The following is a 27,217-nucleotide window of genomic DNA, read 5'->3' on the forward strand; positions in this document are numbered from 1 at the left end:
GGGCACAGGGGCTCATGCCTGTAATCCCAGCAGTCTGGGAGGCCAAGGCAGGCAGATCACTTGAGCTCAGGAGTTCGAGAATGGTCAACATGGTGAAACCTCATCTCTACAAAAAATACAAAAATTAGCCAGGTGTGGTGGTATGGGCCTCCAGCCCCAGCTACTGGGGGCGCTAGGCAGGAGGATTGCTTGAACTGGGGAGATCAAGACTACAGTGGGAAGTCGAGATCACACCACTGCAGTCCAGCCTAGGCAACAAAGCCAGAACTTGTCTCAAAAAAAACAAAACAAAACAAAAAAACAGTGAGGACTTTAAGAAGTAATTGGGTCATGAGGTCTCTGCCTTCATGAATGAATTAACAGGTTAGTGGACTAATGAATTATCATAAGAGTGGGTCTGTTATCAAAGCCAACTTGGTAGGCCAGGAATGGTGGCTCACACCTGTAATCCAACCATTTGGGAGGCTAAGGCAGGAGGATCACTTGAGTCTAAGAGTTCAAGACACAGTCTGGGTAACAGCATGAGACCATGTGTCTATAAGAAAAATAAAAAATTAAAACCAGTTTAAGTCTCAGTACAGCCCTCTTGCCCTATGATGCCTTCTGCCATGTTACGATGCAGCACAAAGCCCTCACCAGAAGATGACCAAATGTGGCTGCCCAATGTTGGATTTCCCAGATTCCAAAACTGTGAAAAATAAACCTGTTTTCTTTTTAAATTACCCAGTCTCAGGTATTCAGTTATATCAATAGAAAGTAAACTAATCCAGGCCAGGCACAGTGGCTCATGCCTGTAATCCCAGGGCTTTGGGAGGCCAAGACAGGTGGGTCACCTGAGGTCAGGAGCTCGAGAGCAGCGTGGCCAACATGACGAAACCTTGTCTCTACTAAAAATACAAAAAAATTACCACCATGGTATGTGTGTACCTATGCAACAATCCTGCAAGATCTACACATGTACCCCAGAACTTAAAGTACAATTAAAAAAAAAAAAAAGAAAGAAAGAAAAGAAAAAAATACAGAAAATTAGCCAGGTATGGTGGTGTGTGCCTGTAATTCCAGCTACTCAGGAGGCTGAGGCACAAGAATCGCTTGAACCTGGGAGGCAGAGGTTGCAGTGAGCCAAGATTGTGCCACTGCACTCCAGCCTAGGCAACAGAATGAAAACTCCCTCTCAAAAAATACAAAGTAAACTAATCCCTTCTATCCCTGGAGCTAAGGGAAAAAACAAACAAAAAGAAAACAAAGTATCTCTCAAGCAGCCCCACTGGTCACAATGGAACCCACATGAGTAACCCAGGACTTGAATCCCCCTGCATCAGTAACAAGGCATTTCTTTTCTTTTTTTTGAGACAGAGTCTTACCCTGTCACCCAGGCTGGAGTTCAGTAGCACAATCTTGGCTTACTGTAACCACGTTCAAGTGATTCTCTCACCTCAGCCTCCCTAGAAGCTGGGATTACAGGCACTCACCACTACGCCTGGCTAATTTGTATTTTTAGTAGAGATGGGGTTTCACCACATTGGCCAGACTGGTCTCAAACTCTTGACCTCAGGTGATCCACCTGCCTGAGCCTCCCAAAGTTCTGGGATTACAGGCATGAGCCACCATGTCCAGCCTAACAAGGCATTTCTTAACCATCCCACGGTATCAGTGAAAGCCAACTGAAAGCCTAGATTACCCCCACCCAGTGGTAATGAGGCATCTCAACCTCTCTCCTCCAAGAAGGTTTTGGCAGAAACCAAGAGGGGAGCCTGGACTTCCACTACCACCCAGCAGTAACATGGCATCTCTCCCCTTCTCCACAGCCTGGCCAACAGTGAGACCCTATCTCAAAACAAAACAAACAACAAAAGAAAACAGATCAAATGGAAATCTTAGGACTGAAAAATACAGTAATCTTGCTGAAAGGGTTCAAAAGAAGAATGAAGATGGTGAGGAAACAATAAATGAATTTGAAAATATAACAACAGAAATTATCCAATCTGAACAGGAACCTGTGGGACTATTTTAAAAAAGATCAAACATTCATGGTATCAGAGTTTCTGAAGGGAAGGAGAAAGCAACTGACACTGAAAAAAAAAATCTCTGAAAATTTCTCAAATTTGACAAAGACATAAACCTACAGACATAAAAAGCTGATCAAATCCCAAATAGGTTAAATACCAGAAAATATTTTTTGAAAGTAGTAAGACAAAAATGACATTAACACCTAAAGAGAAACAATTCAAATGACAGTGTCTTTTTTTTATCAGAAAATCATGAAGGCCGAGAGAAAGTGGCATTAAGATTTCTCCAGTGCTAAAAGAACTGCCAACCCAGAATAGTATGCCCAATGAAAATACCTTTCAGAAATGAAGGTAAAAATAGAATTTACTGCCAACAGACCTACCCGAAAACAATGGCTAAAGAGCTGGACATGGTGGCTCACACCTGTAATCCCACCTACTCAGAAGGCTCAGGCTGGAGGACTGTTAGAGGCCAAGCGTTCGAGACTGGCCTAAGCAGCATAATAAGACTTCATCTCTAAAAAAAAAATTTAAGGCCACGTGCAGTAGCTCATGCCTGTAATCCTAACACTTTGGAAGATGAAAGCAAGGGACTGCTTGAGGCCAGGAGTTCAAGACCAGCCTGGGCAACAGAGCAAGATCCTGTCTCTATAAAAATTAGCAAGACATGGTAGCATGCTCCTATCATCCTAGCTACTTGGGAGGCTGAGGTGAGAGGATCCCTAGAGCCCATGAGTTCAAGGCTACAATAAGTTATGATTGCGCCACTACACCCCAGCCTGGGTGACAGAGAAGCAAGATCTTATCTCAAAAATAGATAAATTTTTTAATTAGCTGGCATACTGGCCTATAGTCCCAGCTACTTGGGAGGAGGAATGCTTGAGCCCAAGAGCTTGAGGCTGCAGTAAGCCATGATCACACTAGTGTATTCCAGCCTTGGTAAGAGTGAGACTCTTCTCTCTTAAAAACAAAACAAAACAAAAAAAGAGGCCAGGTATGGTGGGTCACAACTATAATCCAAGCACTCTGGGAGGCCAAGGTAGGCAAATTGTTTAAGCCCAGAAGTTCAAGATCATTCTGGGCAACATGGAGAAACCCTATCTCTACCCCAAAAAAAAAAAAAAAAAAAAAAAAAAAAATTAGCCAGGTGTGGTGACATGCACCTGTAGTCTCAGCTACTTGGGAGCTGGAAGGATTGCTTAAGCCCAGGAAATCAAGGCTACAGTGAGCTGTGATCGCACCACTGCAATCCAGCCTGGGTGACAGAACAAGATCCTGTCTCAAAAGAAAGAAAGAAAGAAAATGTTTAAAGAAAGTTCAGACACACACAAAAAAACTTGGAGCTTCAGGAATAAAAAAGGATAATGAAGTTTTCTAAATTAAATCAAATTTAAACATTAAATTCTGTTTATGGTCACACACATTACAACACTGTCTGACAAGATTATCAATATATGTAAAAGAGATAATTAAGCAAATTATATTAAGGAGGGGAGAAGGTAACGAGACTTAAATAGAGGTAAAGTTATCACACTTCAAAGTGGTAAAATGTCAATGCCAACAGACTGTGGGAAAATAGCACATGTGTAATATAATGCCCACAGCAAACACCAAAAATCTATGCAAAGAGATGCATTCAAAAATGCTACAGATAAATCAAAAGGAAATTCTAAATAATGTTCATGTAACTTACGGGAAGGCAGGAAAAATCAAACAGAGGAACAACAAACAGGAAAAACAAATTAAACAATAAAGTGGCAGACTTCAGCGCTATTGTCTCAATAATTACAATAAATATAAATGGACTAAATACATCATGAAAAGACAGAGTTGGGAGAATTGATTTAAAAAGCATGAAGCAGGCCAAGCACAACGGCTCATACCTGTAATCCAGGCTGAGGCAGAGGGATCAGCTGAGGCCAGGAGTTCCAGACCAGCCTGGAATACATAGCAAGACCTCCATCTTTTTAAAAAAATTTTTGTTGGCCGGGCACGGTGGCTCAAGCCTGTAATCCCAGCACTTTGGGAGGCCGAGGTGGGTGGATCACAAGGTCAACAGATCGAGACCATCCTGGTCAATATGGTGAAACCCTGTCTCTACTAAAAATACAAAAATAAATTAGCTGGGCATGGTGGCGTGTGCCTGTAATCCCAGCTACTCAGGAGGCTGAGGCAGGAGAATTGCCTGAACCCGGGAGGCAGAGGTTGCGGTAAGCCGAGATCGTGCCATTGCACTCTAGCCTGGGTAACAAGAGCGAAACTCAGTCTCAAAAAAAAAAAAAAAAAAAAAAAAAAAAAAAAAAAAATTTTTTTTGTTTTATTAGCCAGGCATAGTGGCGCATACCTGCAGTCCCAGCTACTCAGGAGGCTGAGGCAGAAGGATCTCTTGAGCCCAGGAACTGAAGGCTCCAGTGAGCTATGATGGCATCACTATACTCCTACCTGGGCAACAAAGCACAAGACCCTGTCTCTAAAATACAAACAACAACAAAAACATGAACTATATGCTGTCTACAAGAAACTTCAAGCTGGGAGCAGTGGCTCATGCCTGTAATCCCAACACTTTGGGAGGCCAAGGTGGGAGGATCACTTGAGCTCAGAAGTTCAAGATCAGCATGGGCCACATAGCAAGACCTTGTCTCTAGTAATAAATAAATAAATAAATAAATAAGCAAGCAAGCAAGCAAGCAAGCAAGCAGGGCATGGTGGCATAACACCTGTGGTTCCAGCTACTCTGGAAGCTGAGGCTGGGAGGATCGCAGTGAGCTCTGATCATGCCACTGCAATACAGCCTAGGCAACAGAGTGAGACCCTGTCTCAAAAAAATAAATAAATAAATAAGGAAAAGAAACTTGAAGCCAGGCATGGTGGCTCACACCTGTAATCCTAACACTTTGGGAGGCAAAGGTGGGAGGATCACTTGAGACTAGGAGTGCAAGACTAGCCTGGGCACCATAGGAAGACCCTGTCTCTCCAGAAGAAAAAAATAAAAACTTCGAACATTATAAAGGTAGACTGAAAGTAAAAAAATGGAAAAATACAAATAATCATCAACAGAAAGCAGAGTAACTATAATAGTATCAGAAAAATTAACTTCAGAGCAAAACAAAATTACCAAAGACAAAGAAATACATCATATAATGACAAAAGGGTCAATCTACCAAGAAGACATATCAACAGTCCTGAATATGTAGGCACCAAGTAACAGAGCTTTAGAATACAATACGTAAAAACTGATAGAACTGAAAAATATATCCAATCCAATCACAGTTGGATATTTCAACAAATCCTCCCTCAATAACTAAAAACGACTAGACAGAAAATCACTAAGGATACAGAAGAACTTAACACTTTAATGGATATAAAGGCAGCTTAGCAACTTAAACATCATACATGGCATGTGGCCTTGTTTTAATGATCTGTTTATATATAACTATTTTCCACTGTTGGCTTTCTTTTTTTGTTCTTATTGTTTTCTTTTAATAACAGAATTGGTACATATTAACTGGAGAAAAAATACTGATGTTTATAAAGTAAAACTAAAATGCCCCTGTCAACCTGCCACCACTCACCTGAAATAACCCCTCCCTAGAATCTTTATTCTTTAAAATCTTTTCTATCTATGCATAAATACATATGCATGTATGGTTTTAATTTTATTTTTAAAACTGAATCATATTTGGCCGGGTGCAGTTGCTCACACCTGTAATCCCAGCACTTTGGGAGTCTGAGGCAGGTGGCTCACAAGGTCAGAAGTTTAAGACTAGCCTGGCCAACATGGTGAAACCCCATCTCTAATAAAAATACAAAAAAATCAGCCAGGCCTGGCGGCACATGCCTGTAGTCCCAGCTACTCAGGAGGCTGAGGCAGGAGAATCGTTTGAACCCATGAGGTAGAGGTTGCAGTGAGCCAAGATTGCGCCTCAGCACTCCAGCCTGGGCAACAGAGCAAGACTCCAACACACACACACAAAAAAATTGAATCATATTTGGATATTGTCTGCAACTTGCTTTTTGTCAACACAATGACATACGCTAACATCCTTCCTGGTTGGTGATATACAGATCATATAAAGTACTAATAAAAATGTTCTCAGAAGCTGGGCATGGTGGCTTACTTCTGTAATTCCAACACTTTGAGAGTTGAGGCAGGAGAATCACTTGAGGCCAGGAGTTAGAGATCAGCCTGGACCACATAACAGACCCCATTTCCACGATTAAAAAAAAAAAAATGTTCAGGAGCTAAATGATAAGAACTTATGACCACAGAGAAAGAAACAATAGATACAGGGGTCTATTTGATGGGGGAGGGTAAAAGGAGGGAGAGGAGCAGAAACAGTAACTATTGGGTACTGGGCTTAATACCTGAGTGATAAAATAATATGTACAACAAACCCCTATAACATGTGTTTATCTAGTAACAAGCCTTCACATGTATCCCCAAACCTAAACTAAAAGTTTTTTAAAAATCAAAGACAAAAAAAAAAAAACAAAGTTGGCCAGGCACATTGATTCGTGCCTATAATCCCAACACTCTGGGAGGCTGAGGTAGGCGGATCACCTGAGGTCGAGAATATGAGACCAGCCTGCCAAAGGTGATGAAACATCATCTCTACTAAAAAATACAAAAAGTGACTGGGTGCAGTGACTCATGCCTGTAATCCTGGCACTTTGGGCAGCCAAGACAGGCAGATCACAAGATCAGGAGTTTGAGACCAGCCTGCCCAATATGGTGAAACACTGTTTCTACTAAAAACACAAAAATTAGCTAGTAGTGGTAGTGGATGCCTGTAATCTCAGCTATTCGGGAGGCTGAGACAGGAGAATCACTTGAACCTGGGAGGTGAAGGTTGCAGTAAGCCAAGATCGCACCACTGCACTCCAGCCTGGGTGACAGAGCAAGACTCTGTCTCAAAAACAAACAAAAATATAAAAAAATTAGCTGGGTGTGGTGGTGCGAGCCTGTAGTCCCAGATACTCAGGAGGCTGAGACAGGAGTATCACTTGAACCCGGAAGACAGAGGTTGCAATGAGCTGAGACTGTGCCACTGCACTCCAGCCTGGGCCACACAGTGAGACTCCATCTCAGATAAAAAAATAAACAAAAAAGTTGATTTTAAAAAATGTTATCAGGATTGGGCATGGTGGCTCACGAGGCTCATGCCTGTAATCCCAGCATCGTGGGAGGCTAAGGCAGGCAGGTCAGCTGAGATCAGGAGTTTGAGACCAGCCTGGCAACATGGTAAAACCTCGTCTCTGCTAAAAATACAAAATTAGCCGGGCAGGGTGGCGCATGCCTGTAATAACAGCTACTCAGTAGGCTGAGGCAGGAGAATCTCTTGAACTGGAAGGTGAAGGTTGCAGTAAACTGAGATTATGCCACTGCACTCCAGCCTGGGTGACGAGCAAAACTCCATCTCAAAAAAAAAAAAAAAAAATATATATATATAAATATATATATATGTGTGTGTGTGTGTGTGTGTGTGTGTGTGTGTGTATTCTCAGAAAATAGCATGTCCTTTAATAAGTTCCTTGTAGTTATAAAAGCCTATTATACTCAGCACCTAGAAACATAATGACCATCAGATTAATGTTAAACAACAGAAAAAGGCCGGGTGCGGTGGCTCGCGCCTGTAATTCCAGCAGTTTGGGAAGCTGAGGCAGGCGGATCACCTGAGGTTGGAAGTTTGAGACCAGCCTGACCAACATGGAGAAACCCCATCTCTACTAAAAATACAAAATTAGCCAGGCGTGGTGGCGCATGCCTGTAATCCCAGCTACTCAGGAGGCTGAGGGAGGAGAATCGCTTGAACTCAGGAGGCAGAGGTTGCGGTGTGTCAAGATCACACCTTTGCAATCCAGCATGGGCAACAAGAGCGAAACTCCGTCTCAAAAGAAGAAAAAAAAAACAAAACAGAAAAATGAATAAAACTCTCCTAGAGCCGGGCGTGGTGGCTCACACCTGTAATCCCAGCACTTTGGGAGGCCGAGGCGGGTGGATCACAAGGTCAAGGGATCGAGACCATCCTGGTCAACATGGTGAAATCCCATCTCTACTAAAAATACAAAAAATTAGCTGGGCATGGTGGCACATGCCTGTAATCCCAGCTACTCAGGAGGCTGAGGCAGGAGAATTGCCTGAACCCGGGAGGCGGAGGTTGCGGTGAGCCGAGATGGCGCCATTGCACTCCAGCCTGGGTAACAAGAGCGAAACTCCATCTCAAAAAAAAAAAAAAAAAAGGCCGGGCGCGGTGGCTCAAGCCTGTAATCCCAGCACTTTGGGAGGCCGAGGCGGGTGGATCCCAAGGTCAAGAGATTGAGACCATCCTGGTCAACGTGGTGAAACCCCGTCTCTACTAAAAATACAAAAAAAAATTAGCTGGGCATGGTGGCGCGTGCCTGTAATCCCAGCTACTCAGGAGGCTGAGGCAGGAGAATTGCCTGAACCCAGGAGGCGGAGGTTGCGGTGAGCCGAGATCGCGCCATTGCACTCCAGCCTGGGTAACAAGAGTGAAACTCCATCTCAAAAAAAAAAAACAAAAAACAAAACAAAACAAAAAAAAAACCTCTCCTAGAGCAAGAAGACAGCAACACAGAGTTTAAAGTACTCTGTAAACAATAAAGGGAGTAAAAACATAAGTACTATCACAATTATATTCTCTAATTTTTTTGTTTTTTAAAGTAAACACTAAAATCTAGCTGGCATCATTAGATAAAATATTGGTATTCTATCATTATTGCAAAAAAAAAAATGGGGCGGTATGTTAATGCAAGTATTTGATTCTAAGAACAAAATACTCACAGCTGTTTCTCCTTTTGGGAGATTAGTTTCTGCAGACTGTCAGATTTACTGAGACATTCTTGTAGATATTTTTCATCCTCATCTTCAGCTTCCATTTGCGCCTTCTCTGCTTGCTGCAATCTGGTGTAATTCAAATCAACTTTGGGTAAAACTGAGGCTAGAACTAGGGTGTAAAAGGGTGAAGAAGACAAATAAAAGAAAAATGGGGAAATAGAAACATTTCTAAATGAAAACAAAGTTTGGGGGAAAACTCACAAACTCAAACGTGAAAGAGCCACACAATGTCTTTAAGTTGTTTTGTGATTTTTTTTTTCAATATAACATGTAGTATGCCCAGAATACTATCTTCAAATTTGTTTTATTTCTTGTTCATAATTAACAATGCAAAGCAATACAGCCTTTACCACTTAAGCAGAGGATAATGAATCAAATTTCAAAGCATAATAGGTATGTTACTACCTTTTCACAAAACCAAGAAAAGCACAGAATTATGTCTACACTAGGTGAAGAAGCCACACTGTTATATGTGATGCAAGGATGTGTATGCCAGGAATCAAGCGTGCTACCAGGCCAGGAGAAAAACCTGCAGTTACTCCAAATGATAGCTAAGTCCTTCTTACAGCATCTTGATGCATTGACTAAATTATGCCAAAGCTCTACGTATGTGTGTGTGCACATATGCATATATGTTTAAAATTCAAAAAGAATCTGGTGCCAGTTGGCATCATTCTCTAAAGATCATTTTTGTTCCTGACCATTTAATATTAAAAATTAGCTAAAACATTGTGATTTTCATCTTTCCTGTTTTTATTTGTAAGTCATTGCATTTTCCTGTGCTTAGCTCCACTCCCGCCTTCTTTGGCCGTCTAGGATTTCTTATATTTAACTTCACTATTTTTATAAGAAAGTATTTCCCAACATTCAAAGGATATTAACTCCTTGCAGGAAATCACAAGAGAAATTGCGGTTCAACTAACCTAAAAACTCATCCTCTTCCTTTCTTCCTTAAAACCATACCAATGGAGCAACGCTCACGTATTCTAGGGGTATAAATGCTGCTTCCAAGGAAAGGAGAGTAACATTTAAGTTATCTCCAAATCTAAGTTTAAATTAAAACATTAAGGTGCTGGGGGTGGACCCAAGCTTTTCTCTAAGGTTACAAAAAGGAAAATAAAAGTCAGAGTGAGGTAGGCCTTGAAGTTGTGCTATCACAGAAGAGGGCAAGGGAGAATCGGAAAACTGAAAAGCTGAAGCACAGGATGATGGCCAGTCTGGGTTATAAATTATTTTAAAGCATATGTAAAAATCTGTAAGGGAGCCAATGGGCAAAGAGTGGGCCAATGAGAAAAATATATCTGTGCCAACACAGTATAAAACCAAAGGTTAAGTTATTTTTAAACAATCTTTATATTTTTCATCAAAAAGTAGCTAAAAAGATAAAACTGCATTTGAAAATCCTGACCTCCAAAGGGTCAATAATCAAATCAGCCTTTGTGCACAGGTTTGAGGAATGTATGTCTGGAAATCCAAGTGCACCCACTCTGCTTTATGGCAGTGTATTACCACAGCAGCTGACAAAAAAATGTACAGGGTTCCTAACACCCTTTTCGAATATTTAATAGCATAGATTCCTTTCTATTTAATATATTATAAAATTGTTGATTTTCTTTTCATTTAGTCTGTTTAAATACAAGCGGTCTTCAGAAAGATATATCTTTGACCAGCTTGTACTGGTCCTGACTGTCACTGCTGGCACATTTCACCAATGACATTGCAATTGTCCTAGTTTGAGTTAACAAATCGTTGTCACTTCATAATGGAATGGAAAGAAATCAAAGACAGAAAAAGGTAATAAAGATGTCCAAAATGTAAAAATGGGGATAAAGAAAACAAAAAAGAAAAAAGAAGAAAGAGGATGTCAATAAAAGAATATTCATGTCTATAAAGCATTAATAGTTATGTTTTTCATAAGTAGATTCAAAGAAAGCAATGATAAAAGACATATGTTGACACCAACATGACAGGGCAATGGAAATACATTACATTTTCCAACAATAAAAGTGAAAAATGCCAATATAAAACAATTCAATTTAAACAAAATTATATCTTCAGTTGGGTTGAAGGTCCTAGCTCAAAGAAACAAAACTAAACCACCAATTCGGAATGCTTGATTTCAGATCAACAGATGGTGAATGGCAAAGAATAAATATGACAATTAATATGCATGGAAATCAATCAGGGATAATCTCACTCTGTTCACTTTTAATTTTTTTGACATTTTAATTTGTGTATGTTTTATGTAATTGATTGAAACACATGAAACTGCTAGTATTAGGCCTCTAAGAAAAATCTACAATATGACAACTTCAAATGAATCAGCATAATATAAAGCAACTTGATTCCATGCAACAACCAAAACAAAAAGGCAAAATCCTACTGTGCTTACACAAAAACACATGTCCTAATCTATGTCTTCCTAATGGTTTTTGTGGCAGGTGTCAGAACTGAATAAAGAAAAAGGGGAGAAGAAAAGAAAAAAAGAAACTAAGACTGGAAATGCTGTACCTTTGTTCCAGCTGCCTCATGGCTGCAGTAATTTTATTGGTTTTTTCTTCTAGTCGGGCAATTATTTCATTTTTTTCTTTCAAGCCATCTTCAGAACCCTATTTATAAAAAGAAAAGCTATGGTGGTTTTTATTTTTTTTTTCTGTTTTTTAAGAGACAGGGTTTCATTACGCTGCCCAGGTTAGGTTTGAACTTCAGTCTCCCAAGTAGAGTTTTGATCTTTTAACCTGAATATTTATGTTTCTTAAACCGTTTTGCTATGGGACTGTTACTTTTAAATGAACAGAGTTACTTTGTACATTAAAATAATTGTGCGAGGCCGGGCGCGGTGGCTCAAGCTTGTAATCCCAGCACTTTGGGAGGCTGAGGCGGGTGGATCACAAGGTCGAGAGATCAAGACCATCCTGGTCAATATGGTGAAACCCCGTCTCTACTATAAATACAAAAAACTAGCTGGGCATGGTGGCACGTGCCTGTAATCCCAGCTACTCAGGAGGCTGAGGCAGGAGAATTGCCTGAACCCAGGAGGCGGAGGTTGCGGTGAGCCGAGATCGCGCCATTGCACTCCAGCCTGGGTAACAAGAGCGAAACTCTGTCTCAAAAAAAAAAATAAATAAATAAATAAAAATAATTGTGCGATATAAAACACTGCTATTAGGCCGGGCATGGTGGCTCAAGCCTGTAATCCCAGCACTTTGGGAGGCCGAGGTGGGTGGATCACGAGGTCGAGAGATCGAGACCATCCTGGTCAACATGGTGAAACCCCGTCTCTACTAAAAATACAAAAAATTAGCTGGACATGGTGGCTCGTGCCTGTAATCCCAGCTACTCAGGAGGCTGAGGCAAGAGAATTGCCTGAACCCAGGAGGCGGAGGTTGCGGTGAGCCAAGATCGCGCCATTGCACTCCAGCCTGGGTAACAAGAGCGAAACTCCGTCTCAAAAAAAAAACAAAAAACAAAAAAAACAAAAAAAAACACTGCTATTAGTCTTTTTTTTTTTTTAAGATGGGGTTTTGCTATGTTTGAACTCCTGGCCTCAAACAATCCTTTCATCTTGGCCTCCCAAAGTGCTGGAATTACAGGCATGAGCCATGGCACCCAGCCTTTATTAGTATTCATCTAAAATGTTAATAGGATAAGTGCAGTTACTCGCACCTGCAATCCCAGTGCTTTGGGAGGCCAAGGCGAAAGGATAGCTTGAGACTAGCCTGGGCAATATAGTGAGACCTCATCTCTACAGAAAGCAAAACAAACAAACAAACAAAAAAAAAAAAAAATTTTTACCAGAACCTAAAGGACAAACAAAAAAAATTATTTTAATAAAATGTAATAAAGAAAACTCAATCTTCAATATTTTCGGAAGATGACAGCATACATTCTTGTAAAATATGACATTTTTTGAATTAATTAGATTGTAAAGGGTTTTTGGCAACAAATCTACTTAATAGCAACATCATCTTAGAAAATTTACAATTATGGGCCAGGCATGGTGGCTCACGCCTGTAATCCCAGCATTTTGGGAGGCTGAGGTGGGTGGAACACCTGAGTCAGGAGTTCGAGACCAGCCTGGCCAACACTGTGAAACCCTGTCTCTACTAAAAATACAAAAAGTAATTGGGCGTATTGGTGCATGCCTATAGTCTCAGCTACTAGGGAGGCTGAGGCAGGAGAGGCTGGAACCTGGGAGGCTTGAACCTGCACTGCAGCCCAGGCAACAGAGTGAGACTCTGTCTCAAATTAAAAAAAAAAAGAAAGAAAGAAAATTTACTATTATAATAGTGTAGCATTTCAATTGAAATTAAATCTTTCTTGGGGCTATACTGTAAAAAGAAGTTCACAAAATCATCTTGCAGTTTGAGTTTTCCCAAAAGATTTTTTTTTTTAAAGACAGAGTTTCACCATGTTGGCCAGGCTGGTCTTGAACTCCTGACCTCCAGTGATCCGCCCGCCTCAGCCTCCCAAAGTGCTGGGATTAAAGGTGTGAGTGACCATGCCTGGCCCCTTCCCAAAAGATTTAATTTTCATACTCTTAACCTTTCAGCATTAAAAAAACAATTTAGACAGGTGATATTTTGTTTGTTGATACCTTTTTCATTATATTTCTTAAAATTTCATTTAGAAAAAAACGACATTGGCCTTTATAACTAATATGGTACAGTTAAACTGGGCTCATCTTAAAAACCAAAACCTTTCTATAAGTATTCACTTTCAATTTATAAAAACTTAAGAACAATCCTTACCTGCAACTTTTGATACATCTCTATGTTAATTGCTTTAACTTCCTCTAGTTGTTGTCGAAGACCTATCAGAGTATCTTGTTTCTCATGAATATCTTTCTCCAGCAACTTCATGGCAAGTTCAATCTCATGCTTCATACTAACTTGTACTGCGAGCTCATTCTCCACATCCTGCAATTTCAATATATTCTCAATTCACATTCCACTTCAGGATGTAAAAATCAAATAAACTTTATGAAAGATTTCCCATTCAATATACGGACTACACTTTTTAAGTCCATTAAAGGAAATCAACCAGGCCCTATAACAACACAATAAATATTTTGAAATGCAGGGTCGGGCGCAGTGGCTCATGCCTGTAATCCCAGAATTTTGGGAGGCCGAAATGGGTGGATCAGTTGAGGTCAGGAGTTTGAGACCAGCCTGACCAACATGGTAAAACTCCGTCTCTACCAAAAAATACTAAAACTTAGCTGGGCGTGGTGGCACACACCTATAATCCCAGTTACTAGAAAGGGTGAAGTAAGAGGATCACTTGAACCCGGAGGCAACGGTTGCAGTGAGCCAAAATCATGCCACTGCACTCCAGCCTGGGTAACAGAGTAAGAGCCTGTCTCAAAAAATAAATATTTTTAAATGCAGTTTTTGCTAAAATGAAAGCATTTTCTATATTCTGTTAATCATTATTCTTTTACTGGTTCAAGAATTAATCATTTTCATGCTTCACAAATTCAATATTAATTTTCCTTAAACAAAAGAAAATGAAGCAGTCTATACAAGTAAAGGCCAAAGTTAACTCAAAACACAGTTTAATTTCTTAAGAATTTTTTTATCACTGGATGCAGTGGCTCACGCCTGTAATTCCAGCACTTTGGGAGGCCGAAGTGGGCAGATCACCTGAGGTCAGGAATTCAAGACCAGCCTGACCAACACGGAGAAACCCTATCCCTTAAAAAAAAAAAAAATTTTTTTTTGTTAAGAAATTAATTAACATAAAGACAGAAAAGGTGATAGAAAGACTGGCAATATTCTCTTCTTGACCTGGGTGGTGGTTACACAGGTTATTTGTGTTATAATTCATTTTCTGTTGGCATTATATTTCACAAATTGAAAGGTTAAAAAACAAGTTAACTTTATGACTTCTGTTCTATTTCATTTTCTATAATGCTGGTCACAACCCATTCATTCACTGTAACTTAGAGTTTTAAAACCATATACTATAACTTAGAGTTTAAAAACCACTGATACAGGCCGGGCACAGTGGCTTGCCCCTCTAATCCCAGCATTTTTGGGAGGCCAACGCAGGCAGATCACTTGAGGCCAGGAGTTTGAGACCAGGCTGGCCAAAATGGCAAAGCCCCATTTCTATAAAAAATACAAAAATTAGCTGGGCATGGTGGCACAAGCCTATAGTCCCAGCTACTCAGGAGGCTGAGGTACATGAATTGCTTGAACCCAGGAGGCAGAGGCTACAGTGAGCCAAGATCGTGCCACTGCACTCCAGCCTAAGCAACAGAGCGAGACTCCATCTCAAAACAACAAAACATTGATATAGTGGAAGCTTAGAAAAATTGAAAGGATTAAGGGGTGAGCTTGCTATACCACACGAAAAAGAGTAAGGCTGAGATTTTAAATAGTGCTTGAGGGTAAATTACTCCCAGGATGATTTTGCTAATGTAATTTTTAATATAACCTACCTGTCGTAACTGAGATTCATCTCGAAGCTGCCTTCTGGCTTCATTATACATTTCATCTAGCCCCTGACGAGAATGCTTATATGTTTGAAGCTCAGTTTCCACATCTACTTTGGTAACCTAGGAAGAAAACAAAATTTTTCATTCTATAATACTATTATTCATACAGCACAGACATACCTACGTCAGGCAAAAGTCCCTAAAAATGGTCATTTCTGACACGAGACAGTCTGCTTGAAAGCAGTCTATACTTACCTCTAGGTGCTGCTGTGTTTTCATTAAAATCAATTTATTTTCACTTCGTAATTGATGATTTTCTTCTTGGAGTTTAATGATATTATTCTTTGCTATTGCTAACTAAAAATAATGGAACAGGGACAAGAAAAAAGACTTTAAGCACCCTTATACTTGTTTTACAGGTTATGTGCATGGCCATAAATAACAGAAAATAAAATCTTTACAACTAGCAAAATGTCACATTCACAGAAACGTTTATAAGAAAAATATGCTCGTTGTTATCCCAAGACACTAATTTTAAAAATTGTATTCTTACTTCCTTTTGAACTACTTCAACTATTTTCTTTTATAGTTGAAACACATTAGGCTTATTTGTTATGCTTATAATAAACATATATGCTTGCCATAGGATTTACACTATGTCCTGAATACAAAGTGTCTGAGTAAACAAATGAAGTATTCATTAAATAACAAAAACTTTCAAGATTTGCATAAAGATAAAAACATGTATAAGGAAAGGTTGTACTATCATTGAAACTGTAATACAGACATTTGTTGTAACTGAATAGGACACCTCATGAAATCTGCACATGTAACAGGAACTTAAGCAACTATGACAATGAGACAGGTCTTATCATGAGTTAAACAGGGATGATTAAGTGGTTTGACTCTGCGCCCAGAATGAAAAGAGAGATCCTATGAAAGCAGAGACCGGGCATGGTGGCTCAGGCCTGTAATCCCAGCACTTCGGGAGGCCAAGGCGAGCGAATTAAGAGGTCAGGAGTTCGAGACCAGCCTGGCCAACATGGTGAAATCCCGTCTCTACTAAAAATATAAAAATTAGCCAGGCATGGTTAACGTGCACCTGTAAGCCCAGCTACTCAGGAGGCTGAGGCAGGAGAATTGCTTGAACCCTGGAGGTTGATGTTGCAGTGAGCCAAGATCATGCCACTGAACTCCAGCCTGGGGCCTGGCGAGAGTCTCACTCTTATCTCAAAAAAAAGGTCAACATGATCAAGCAGTGATACCTGTGAAGAAAAGTAACCTGACTAGTGGAAGAGTGGAAACAGAGGGATGGTATCATTTTAACAATAATTTCTTTTTTTATGTGTTTTTTTTTTATTATTACACTTTAGGTTCTGGGATACATGTGCAGAATGTGTAGGTTTGATACATAGGTACACATGTGCCATGGTGGTTTGCTGCACTTAACAAGAATTTCTAATACAGGTGATTTCACTAGGTAAATACAGGTCATCCAGATTTTAAAATGAGAATCACAGCTTAAATATTGAAGAGTTTGTGTGAGTCTCATCTCTGAAGCTCATTTCTAGAAGGTATCTCAAATATAGTATCTTACAGATTCACATAACTGAGGATTTGCCTAAAAGTATATGGTTTCTTTAGAACTTTTTTTTTTTTGAGACCGAATTTCACTCTTGTTACCCAGGCTGGAGTGCAATGGCGCGATCTCGGCTCACCGCAACCTCCGCCTCCTGGGTTCACGCAATTCTCCTGCCTCAGCCTCCTGAGTAGCTGGGATTACAGGCACGCGCCACCATGCCCAGCTAATTTTTTGTATTTTTAGTAGAGATGGAGTTTCACCATGTTGACCAGGATGGTCTCAATCTCTTGACCTCGTGATCCACCCGCCTCGGCCTCCCAAAGTGCTGGGATTACAGGCGTTAGCCACCGCGCCCGGCCTTCTCTAAAACTTTTAATAATTAGTTACAACTATATTACAAGTACTGCACCACAATGAGTTTGCGTTCATCTGTGTGTGTGTATGCCTAATGCATTCATACTTAAAATGGAAAAGGATCACAAACATAAGTCCATGAAATACATTTATCCATTAGACAATACCTCTTCAATCAGCTTAGTATTTGACTTTTCTAATGAATCAACTCGTGAATGGAGGCTGCTGACTGTGCTGCTGAAATTAATAAAGAAAAAAACTCATTCAAAATCACACAAACTCACAAAGGCACAAAAACATTATGTTATCCTAGACTTACTTATTATGTTTACTGACAGGCACCAATGCCCTGTCCAAATTTCTGAGTGTGGAAAATTTCATTAACTTGGATAACTTGATTTAGCTAGGAGGGCAATAAAGAGTGTAGCAAAATAATATTTCTTTTTTTTTTTTTTTAGACGGAGTTTCGCTCTTGTTACCCAGGCTGGAGTGCAATGGCGCGATCTCAGCTCACCGCAACCTCCGCCTCCTGGGCTCAGGCAATTCTCCTGTCTCGGCCTCCTGAGTAGCTGGGATTACAGGCACGCGCCACCACGCCCAGCTAATTTTTTGTATTTTTAGTAGAGACGGGGTTTCACTATGTTGACCAGGATGGTCTCGATCTCTTGATCTCGTGATCCACCCGCCTCGGCCTCCCAAAGTGCTGGGATTACAGGCTTGAGCCACCGCGCCCGGTGCAAAATAATATTTCTATTAAAATTCTATTTGGTGCTACTTTTTTTTTTTTTTTTTTTTTTTTGAGACAGAGAGAGTCTTGCTCTGTCACCTAGGCTGGAGTGCAGTGGTGAGATCTCAGCTCACTGCAACCTCTGCCTCCCAGGTTCAAGCAATTCTCCTGTCTCAGCCTCCTGAGTACATGGGATTATAGGTGTGCACCACCATGCCTGGCTAATTTTTGTATTTTTAGTACAGACTTGGTTTCTCCACGTTGGTCAAGCTGGTCTTGAACTCCTTACCTCACCATCACACACCTCAGGCTCCCAAAGTGCTAGAATTACAGGTGTAAGCAACTGCACCTAGCCTACTCATTTTTTTAAATTGCCTTCTGAGGGTCCTACTAAATTTAACTGAAAATATTTGGGAATAAAAATCTCACACAAAGATTACTAAATATTGTTAAAATTATATGTAAAAGGATGAACTTTAAATGCCTACTTTATATGGTTTGATGAAACATATAAACAATGGTCTTTAATTCAAGCTCCATTCTGTTTCCCCTCTCCATTTTCATAAGAACTAGACCTCCAAAGTCAACCAGGTTTGAGAAGTATATTCATATTTCTCAATGAAATACACAGCATCAGGTTATTAGTATCAAGTATCTGGCAGCTAAACACCCTGTGTTTCAAAGAAAATAGTCGAAGGTCAGATTATACCAGATTAACACACCTTTTTTTTGCATTTTTGTTTAAATGAATTAAGATTGGACATTATCATAGGTTTTATTTAAAATGTTAGCCAGGTGTGGTGGCTCACACCTGTAATCCCAGCACTTTGGGAGGCAGAACCTGAAAGACAGAAATTGCAGTGAGCCGAGATCGCACCACTGTACTCCAGCCTGGGCAAAAAGAGCAAAACTCCATTTCAAAAAAAAGAACGTTGCCCAAAGCCCGCTTGATACTATCAACTCAAAACCTTCCTTAATAAAATGTAATATTCTATATATAGTATATTTCAGCAAAATCAGACTCAGAAACAAGTGTTGGTATTTTAGTTTTACTAGTGAAACAAGAAAAATGTTTTTCCATTCATACTAAATCATTTTTAAGATGTAATCATTCTGGCTGGGCACGGTGGCTCACGTCTGTAATCTCAACACTTGGGGAGGCCGAGGTGGGCAAATCACAAGGTCAAGAGATCAAGACCATCCTGGTCAACACAGTTAAATCCCATCTCTACTAAAAATACAAAAATTAGCTGAGCATGGTGGCACGTGCCTGTTGCTCCAGCTACTTAGGAGGCTGAAGCAGAAAACTAGCTTGAACCCAGGAGGCAGATGTGTCAGTGAGCTGAGATCGCACCACTGCACTCCAGCCTGGGTAACGAGTGAAACTCCGTCTCAAAAAAAAAAAAAAAATTAGTTGGGCATGGTGGTGGGCACCTGTAATCCCAGCTACACAGGAGGCTGAGGCAATACTGTTTGAACCTGGTAAGCAGAGGTTGCAGTGAGCTGAAATCACAACATTGTACTGAGAGACGGGGGAAGATTCAGTCTCAAAAAAAAAAAAAAAAAAAAAGAAAGTTATTATTATTTTTTTAAAGACGGGGTTTCACCATGTTGGTCAGGCTGGTCTTGAACTCCCGACCTCAGGTGATCCGCCCGCCTTGGCCTCCAAAGTGCTTGGATTACAGGAATGAGCCACCAAGCTCAGCCAAGGAAAGAAAGTTATAAAACTTTCCTGAGCGTCAGTTTCTTTTCTATAAAATTGGACAATAATATTCACCTTGCCTTTATGTGAGGATACAATCATCAAGAAAAGCACTTGGAAAACAATAAACCCTCAATAGTAGTTTTGAGTGAGGAATGATAGGCGAATTCTACTTTTTTTTTTTTCCTTTTATTCTTGCATATGCAATAGAATTCTAACTTTTTCTGTATGTTTTCTATACTTTTGAAATATTCTAAGTGTACAATAACTACTTTTTATTAGAAAATCAATGGAAGACCAGGTACAGTGGCTAACACCTGTAATATCAGTACTTTAAGAGGCCACAGTGGGTGGAAAGCCTAGGTAAGGAGTTTGAGACCAGCCTGGGCAACATGGTGAAACCCCATCTTTATCAAAACTACAAAAAACTAGCCAGGTGTTGTGGCACAAGCCTGTGCTCCCAGCCACTTGGGAGGCTGAGGTGGGAGGATCTCTTGAGCCCAGTAGGCAGAGGTGGCAGTGAGCCAAGACCAGGCCACTGCACTCCAGCCTGGGTAACAGTGAGACCCGTCTCATAAAAACAAAACAAAAAAAAAAGCAATAAAACATTTATTTTTATTTATTCATTTATTCTGAAACAGGGTCAGCCAGGCAAAGTGGCTGACGCCTATATTCCCAACACTTCAGGAGGCCAAGGCGGGTAATCACCTGAGGTCAGGAGTTTAAGACTAACCTGACCAAATGGAGAAACCCCATCTCTACTAAAAATACAAAATTAACTGGGCATGGTAGTGCATGGTGGGCGGGAGGCTGAGGCAGGAGAACTGCTTGAACCCGGGAGAGGGAGGTTGCAGTTGAGTTGAAATGGTGCCATTTCACTCCAGCCTGGGCAACAAAAGCAAAACTCCATCTCAAAAAAAAAAAAAAGAACTGCACTTTTTACATGCAGGTCTCAGAAATTATTCTCAACAAGAGTGTTCACTGATGGCTCTAATGACCAGTTGACAATGTAAGAAGGCAAAAACTTCCAACACAGAAAATGACAGAGAGCCACATTTACATATTAAGCCCTTTGAAGTAGGAAAAATGAATTTCTGAACTATCAAAATGATACAAACTTTCACCTTATCTAGGCTTTTTTTGTCAAGGGAACAACAATAAGTTTTAAGTTCTATTTAAACCCTATGAGGATTCAGTTTTAAAAATCTGACTCTCATTTTCTGCTTAAAATGAATTATCTCATAAGTCTCTGTATTCTTACTTTCCATTTTTTTTCTATCCCCTTAGCCCCTTCTCAAAGACTCTTAAAAGAAAGGAATAGGATAGGCTGAATCGAAGGGAAAAAAACAAAAACAAAACCTAAGACAATATTCATAAATGTTTTAAGTATCCATAATACTTACTTCAGTTGTCTATTTAATTCTTCAACATAATTCTTTTGGTCTAATATGGCAGCAATTTGAACATTCCTAAATGAGGAAAAAAGTAGCTTTGTGCTAGTTGAAAAGGTATTTATTAAGTGCAAAAAAACCCTAAATCATCTAAAATTATTATAAAACTGAAACAATAGAACATTGTCTTACCTTTAAAATAAAACATAACAGTAAGCTGTGTACTAAGTAATTATAACCTTTGTTGAAAAAATGACTTGCTAATAATACATTTAACAATATCATTAGTGTATTTTTAATTTAAACATAATTAGAGCCGGCACAGTGGCTCACACCTGTAATCACAGCACTTTGGGAGGCCGAGGCAGGTGTATCACTTGAGTCCAGGAGTTCAAGACCAGTATGGCCAATGTGGTGAAACCCTGTCTCTACTAAAAATACAAAAATTAGCTGGGTGCGGTGGTTGGAGTCTGTAATCCCAGCTACTGGGGAGGCTGAGGCAGGAGAATCGCTTGAACCCGGGAGGCAGAGGTTGAAGAGAGCTAAGATCATGCCACTGCACTCCAGCCTGGGTAACAGAGCAAAATTTTGTCTCAAAAAAAAAAAAACATAATTAGATCTTGAAGTAAATCAATATTTGCAAACTTGTGAATAATTAGCTTTCATCTCTTTTATTCCAAAAAACACCTATTAAGATGGGTCTCAGTAATTTACAGGTATGACCAAAGGTCCCATTTCATACTATTAATAAAACCTCCTTCTCCCAGATTATTTTCCATAATCTACTTTCTAAAGCTTGTAATGGAAGTGAAAATGAAATGAAGTAGAAGTCACAGGGGTGAAAACAACAAAATAAAACCACATTGTAAACAGAAAGATCTTACAATGATTTGTAAACAGCTATATAAAAAACCCAGTATGTGAAATAACTTATAAAAACCATACCTTTCTTTATTTCCAATATCTTCTTCATTCTTTAAATACATAGAAAAATCAATCACTCCAACCTGAAGTAAATAAAGTTTTTTTTAAAGGGGAGAAAATATTTTATCAGAAGTACCTTTACTGAACGTCATTCTTAATATTCCTTTAGTGTATAACAGTCCTGTTTACAACTTCAAATGATACCTGATCAAGGAGGAACCATGCAAACTAAAAACACTCCACATTTGATACTAATCACTTTCACTTACTTGTGAGTCTAAATCCTCTCCCTTCACACAAAGATTAGCATCGATCACATTCAGGCCAACCAGCAGCCCAACAATTACTGCTCCTTCTTCTTCCATCATTAGTGCATGATACTCATAAAACTCACTGTGAAAATTTTAAAAATAAGGACTTTAAATCACAAATTTATTTCAAAAACTAAAATTTAAAATCACCATTATCTTTCTAATCTACCTTACAGAAACGGAAGCCATCTCAGTTAGATATCTTCAAATTTACCTTTATACATCTGAATAACTTTTTTAATTTCTTAAACTTAAATGTCTCTATTGAAAAATTAAAATGACTGAAGGACATAAAAGAGAGAAAATTTTTTTTTGAGAGAGAGAAAAGAGGAGCAAAGAAGGATGAAAAGAAAAAGTGGTGCTAGGGACGGTGGCTCACACCTGCAATCCCAGCATTTTGGGGGACCAAGGAGGGCAGATCACTTGAGGTCAGGAGTTTAAGACCAAGCTGGCCTATGGTGAAACTCCATCTCTACTTAAAATACAAAACTTAGCCGAGCATGGTGGCTTGTGCCTGTAATCCCAGCTACTTAGGAGGCTGAGGTAGCAGAATTGCTTGAACTGGGACCCAGGAGGCGGAGGCTGCAGCGAGCAGAGATTGCGCCACTGCACTCCAGCCTGGGAAACTCCATCTCAAAAAAAAAAAAACAAAAAAAAAAAACGTCTGGTGCGGTGGCTCAAGCCTGTAATCCCAGCACTTTGGAAGGCTGAGGCAGGTGGACCACTTGAGGTCAGGAGTTCAAGATCACCCTGGCCAACATGGTGAAACCCCATCTCTACTAAAAATACAAAAATTAGCTGGGCACGCTGGCATGAGCCTGTAATCCCAGCTACTTGGGAGGCTGAGACAGAATTACTCCAGCCCAGGAGGTAGAGGTTGTAGTAAGCCAAGATCGTGCCATTGCAAGTCAGCCAGGGCAAAAAAACAAGACATTGTCTCAAAAAAAAAAAAAAAAAAAAAAAAAAAAGGCAACACTGAGCCCTGGGACATTTCTGACTCAGATGGACATAGTGACTGCTGCTGATCTGATCATGATATATTTTACTACAGTTGAAATTTCAATTTTCAATTCTAGGATTTATTAAGACCCCTGGAATAAAGACTAAGGTAGAAAATAAACATATGAAACATGCTCAAGTCAATGCATTCGATAGGTGTATTATAAATGTTCCTAATAGATAATCATCAATTAAAGACACTCTGAGGTATCTACATTCTAAGAAATGTTCAAAAAGAGTTGTGGGCTGGGCGCAGTGGCTCACGCCTATAATCCCAGCACTTTGGGAGGCCAAGGTAGGCAGATAACGAGGTCAGGAGTTCAAGACCAGCCTGGCCAACATAGTGAAACCAGTCTATACTAAAAATACAAAAAATCAGCTACTCAGGAGGCTGAGGCAGAAGAATCACTCAAACCCAGGAGGCAGAGGTTGCAGTGAGCTGACATTGCACCACTGCACTCCAGCCTGGGAGACAGGGTGAGACTTTGTCTCAAAAAACAAAAAAAAAACAAAAACACTAAGTCTCATCAACATATATTCAGAGAAGTAGTTATCACTGTCTCATGCCTCCTTTAATAAGTCCCATGTACATTATTTAATCACTTTAATTATTCTTCAGAATACTGAGAAGCTGCAGGTGCTTAACATATGGTCATTCTCATTTAACAAATGGGTAAACCACAATGTAAAACCAGAGTCACAAGTAAAACCAAAACCAGGACTAAATTCTCCACAACATGAGACAGGCACTCTTACAGGACAAGGATGAATGGAGGACTACTACAGGCCCACTCTGTTGGAGAACAGATTGCCTGCCTTGCTCTGAAAGTCTGTCTTAAATAAACATTTGGCCTTCATTTTATTTTTATGAGACAGGGTTTCACTCTATCACCGGCTGGAGTGCAGTGACACAATCTCAGCTCACTGCAACCTCCCTCTCCCGGGTTCAAGAAATTCTCCTGCCTCAGCCTCCCAAGTAAAGTAGCTGAGATTATAGATATGCACCACCACACCCAGCTAATTCCTTTTTTTTTTGAGACAGAGTTTCACTCTTGTTGCCCAGGCTGGAGTACAACGGCATAATCTCAGCTCACCACAACCTCAGCCTCCTGGGTTCAAGTGATTCTCCTGCCTCAGCCTCCCATGTAGTTGGGATTACAGGTATGTGCCACCATGCCCAGCTAATTTTGTATTTTTAGTAGAGATGGGGTTTCTCCATGTTGGCCAGGCTGGTCTCGAACTCCTGACCCCAGGAGATCAACCCACTTTGGTCTCCCAAAGTGCTGCAATTGCAGGCATGAGCCACTACACCAGAGCTAATTTCTGTATTTTTCGTAGAGATGAGGGTTTTGCCATGGTGGCCAGGCTGGTCTCGAACTCCTGACTTCAAGTGATCTGCCTGCCTCAGCCTCCCACAGTGCTGGGATTACAGGTGTGAGCCACAACACCAGTTGAAATAAATGTTTGGCCTTCAATTTAAAGCGTGCCCATAATATAGTTGAAGCAGTAATTTGGATATTCAAATTCTAAAAACCAACCAACCAACCTGTGGAATTAAAACCCCAAATTCCAACACAAATTTTTATCCATAGAATTAACCATAACTCAGAAAAATGAAACTAGGGCCGGGCACGGTGGCTCACACCTGTAATCCCAGCACTTTGGGAGGCCGAGGCAGGTGTATCACGAGGTCAAGGGATCGAGACCATCCTGGTCAACATGGTGAAATCCCGTCTCTACTAAAAATACAAAAAAATTAGCTGGGCATGGTGGCGCGTGCCTGTAATCCCAGCTACTCAGGAGGCTGAGGCAGGAGAATTGCCTGAACCCAGAAGGCAGATGTTGCGGTGAGCCGAGATCGTGCCATTGCACTCCAGCCTGGGTAACAAGAGCGAAACTCCGTCTCAAAAAAAAAAGAGAAAGAAAAAGAAAACTAACTTAGAAATGTAGTTATGTATAACAGTTTCCAGGAAGGGCAAAAGAAAAAATTTTTAAAGAAGAAGAAGTACAATATATATAAATTTCCCCATCCTGACTGATAACAACAAACTTATGGTACTCATATATAAGACTAATTCCTGACCCATGTCATGCCTCCATCTTGTTTCTCTGTCTCATTTTGCTCCTTTTATTTTCTATCATCTTATCTTATATATCCTTTCATAGTACATCTTAAATCCTTTTTGGAAGACAATATAAATTAAAAATGAAAAGAACACAACTTAATAGTACTAACCTCAAAAGATCCCTCTGAATAATTAAGCAACGCAGATAATCAGCCATTTTTTTTTGCATGAGGGCTAACCGAAGCCACGCTCTTGCTCGACCCAGAGGGGTCCTAAAGAGAAGAACCAACTGGTCAGAAAACAGCTCTAGCCCAAAGATAACAACGACAGGCATCCCCAAACTTTTACACAGGGGGCCAGTTCACTGTCCCTCAGACTGTTGGAGGGCCGCCACATACTGTGCTCCTCTCACTGACCACCAATGAAAGAGGTGCCCCTTCCTGAAGTGCGGCAGGGGGCCAGATAAATGGCTTTAGGGAGCCGCATGCGGCCCACGGGCCATAGTTTGGGGACGCCTGGACAACATCTTCCATCTCTAGAGGTATACATTAACAAAGAAAAAAGGCGTTTTTAGCATGGCTTTATTTTCATTTTTATAGCTTTAAACCATCTGTTTAAGCACACAAACAAATCCCTGAGAGCTGGGTAAATTTGTTTCTCCTGTAGGACAGCTAGGTACTATTTTATGTCTTGGAAGAAATGACTCTATAAATGCAGTCATGTGTTGCTTAATGATGGGGATATGTTATGAAAAATTCGTGGTTGGGTGACTTCATCATGGAGTGTACATTTGCAAATGTAGATGGCATATACACCTACGCTATATAGTATAGCCTATGAGTTCCTAGGCTGCAAACCTATATAGCACGCTACTGTACTGAGCTGTAGGCAACTGTTACACAATTATAAGTATTTATGTATCTAAACATATCTAAACATGGAAAATGGTAAAGTAGAGTATGATAATCTTATGGGACCACGATCATTGAATGAAATGTTATGCAGCACAGGACTGTAGTGAGAATACTTTTTTTTAGACATAGTCTCACTGTCACCCAGGTTGGAGTGCAATGGCATGATCTCGGCTCACTGCAACCTCCCCCTTCCGGGTTCAAGCAATTCTTCTGCCTCAGCCTCCTGAGTAACGGGGATTACAGCCAAGTGCCACCATACCCGGCTAATTTTAGTATTTTTAGTACAGACAAGGTTTCACCATGTTGGCCAGGCTGGTCTTGAACTCCTCACCTCATGATCCGCCCGCCTCAGCCTCCCAAAGTGCTGAGATTACAGGCATGAGCCACTGCGCCTGTACCAAGAATATTTCTGTAAGAAATATTTAGGCTAGGCGCGGTGGCTCACATCTGTCATACCTACATTTTGGGAGGTCAAGGTGGGAGGATCACTTGAGCCCAGGAGTTAGAAAACAGCCTGGGCAACATAGAGAGACCCTGTCTCCATTAAAAAAATATATAAATAAAAACAAAAATTAGGCCGGGCGCGGTGGCTCAAGCCTGTAATCCCAGCACTTTGGGAGGCTGAGGCAGGTGGATCACGAGGTCAAGAGATCGAGACCATCCTGGTCAACATAGTGAAACCCCGTCTCTACTAAAAATACAAAAAATTAGCTGGGCATGGTGGCGCGTGCCTGTAATCCCAGCTACTCAGGAGGCCGAGACAGGAGAATTGCCTGAGCCCAGGAGGCGGAGGTTGTGGTGAGCCGAGATCGCGCCATTGCACTCCAGCCTGGGTAACAAGAGCGAAACTCCATCTCAAAAAAAAAAAAAAAAAAAATTAGGCCAGGCGCAGTGGCTCAAGCCTGTAATCCCAGCACTTTGGGAGGCCAAGGCGGGTGGA

General features: G+C 40.5%; 1 protein-coding gene across 6 annotated transcripts in view; it reads right to left on the minus strand.

Annotated features, from left to right (window-relative positions):
- RUFY2 (RUN and FYVE domain containing 2) overlaps positions 1-27,217 on the minus strand; it is a 57,469-nt gene that overhangs the window by 17,832 nt on the left and 12,420 nt on the right. For 4 of the 6 annotated variants that reach the window (XM_039477801.2, XM_039477803.2, XM_039477800.2 and 1 more), the window contains exons 4-13: positions 25,534-25,635; positions 22,257-22,380; positions 22,009-22,070; positions 21,076-21,141; positions 17,411-17,480; positions 15,563-15,664; positions 15,311-15,427; positions 13,617-13,784; positions 11,377-11,474; positions 8,812-8,931 (exon numbers count right to left, since the gene is read on the minus strand). In XM_039477801.2, the coding sequence (XP_039333735.1) occupies positions 8,812-8,931; positions 11,377-11,474; positions 13,617-13,784; positions 15,311-15,427; positions 15,563-15,664; positions 17,411-17,480; positions 21,076-21,141; positions 22,009-22,070; positions 22,257-22,380; positions 25,534-25,635 (1,029 nt within the window). Of the gene's footprint in view, positions 1-8,811; positions 8,932-8,980; positions 10,621-11,376; positions 11,475-13,616; positions 13,785-15,310; positions 15,428-15,562; positions 15,665-17,410; positions 17,481-21,075; positions 21,142-22,008; positions 22,071-22,256; positions 22,381-25,533; positions 25,636-27,217 lie in introns of those variants that run through there. The other 2 variants (XM_039477802.2, XM_074382319.1) reach the window with 2 other exon arrangements.

The sequence above is a fragment of the Saimiri boliviensis genome, chromosome 12 (assembly GCF_048565385.1).
Source record: "Saimiri boliviensis isolate mSaiBol1 chromosome 12, mSaiBol1.pri, whole genome shotgun sequence".
Taxonomy (NCBI): Eukaryota; Metazoa; Chordata; class Mammalia; order Primates; family Cebidae; genus Saimiri; species Saimiri boliviensis.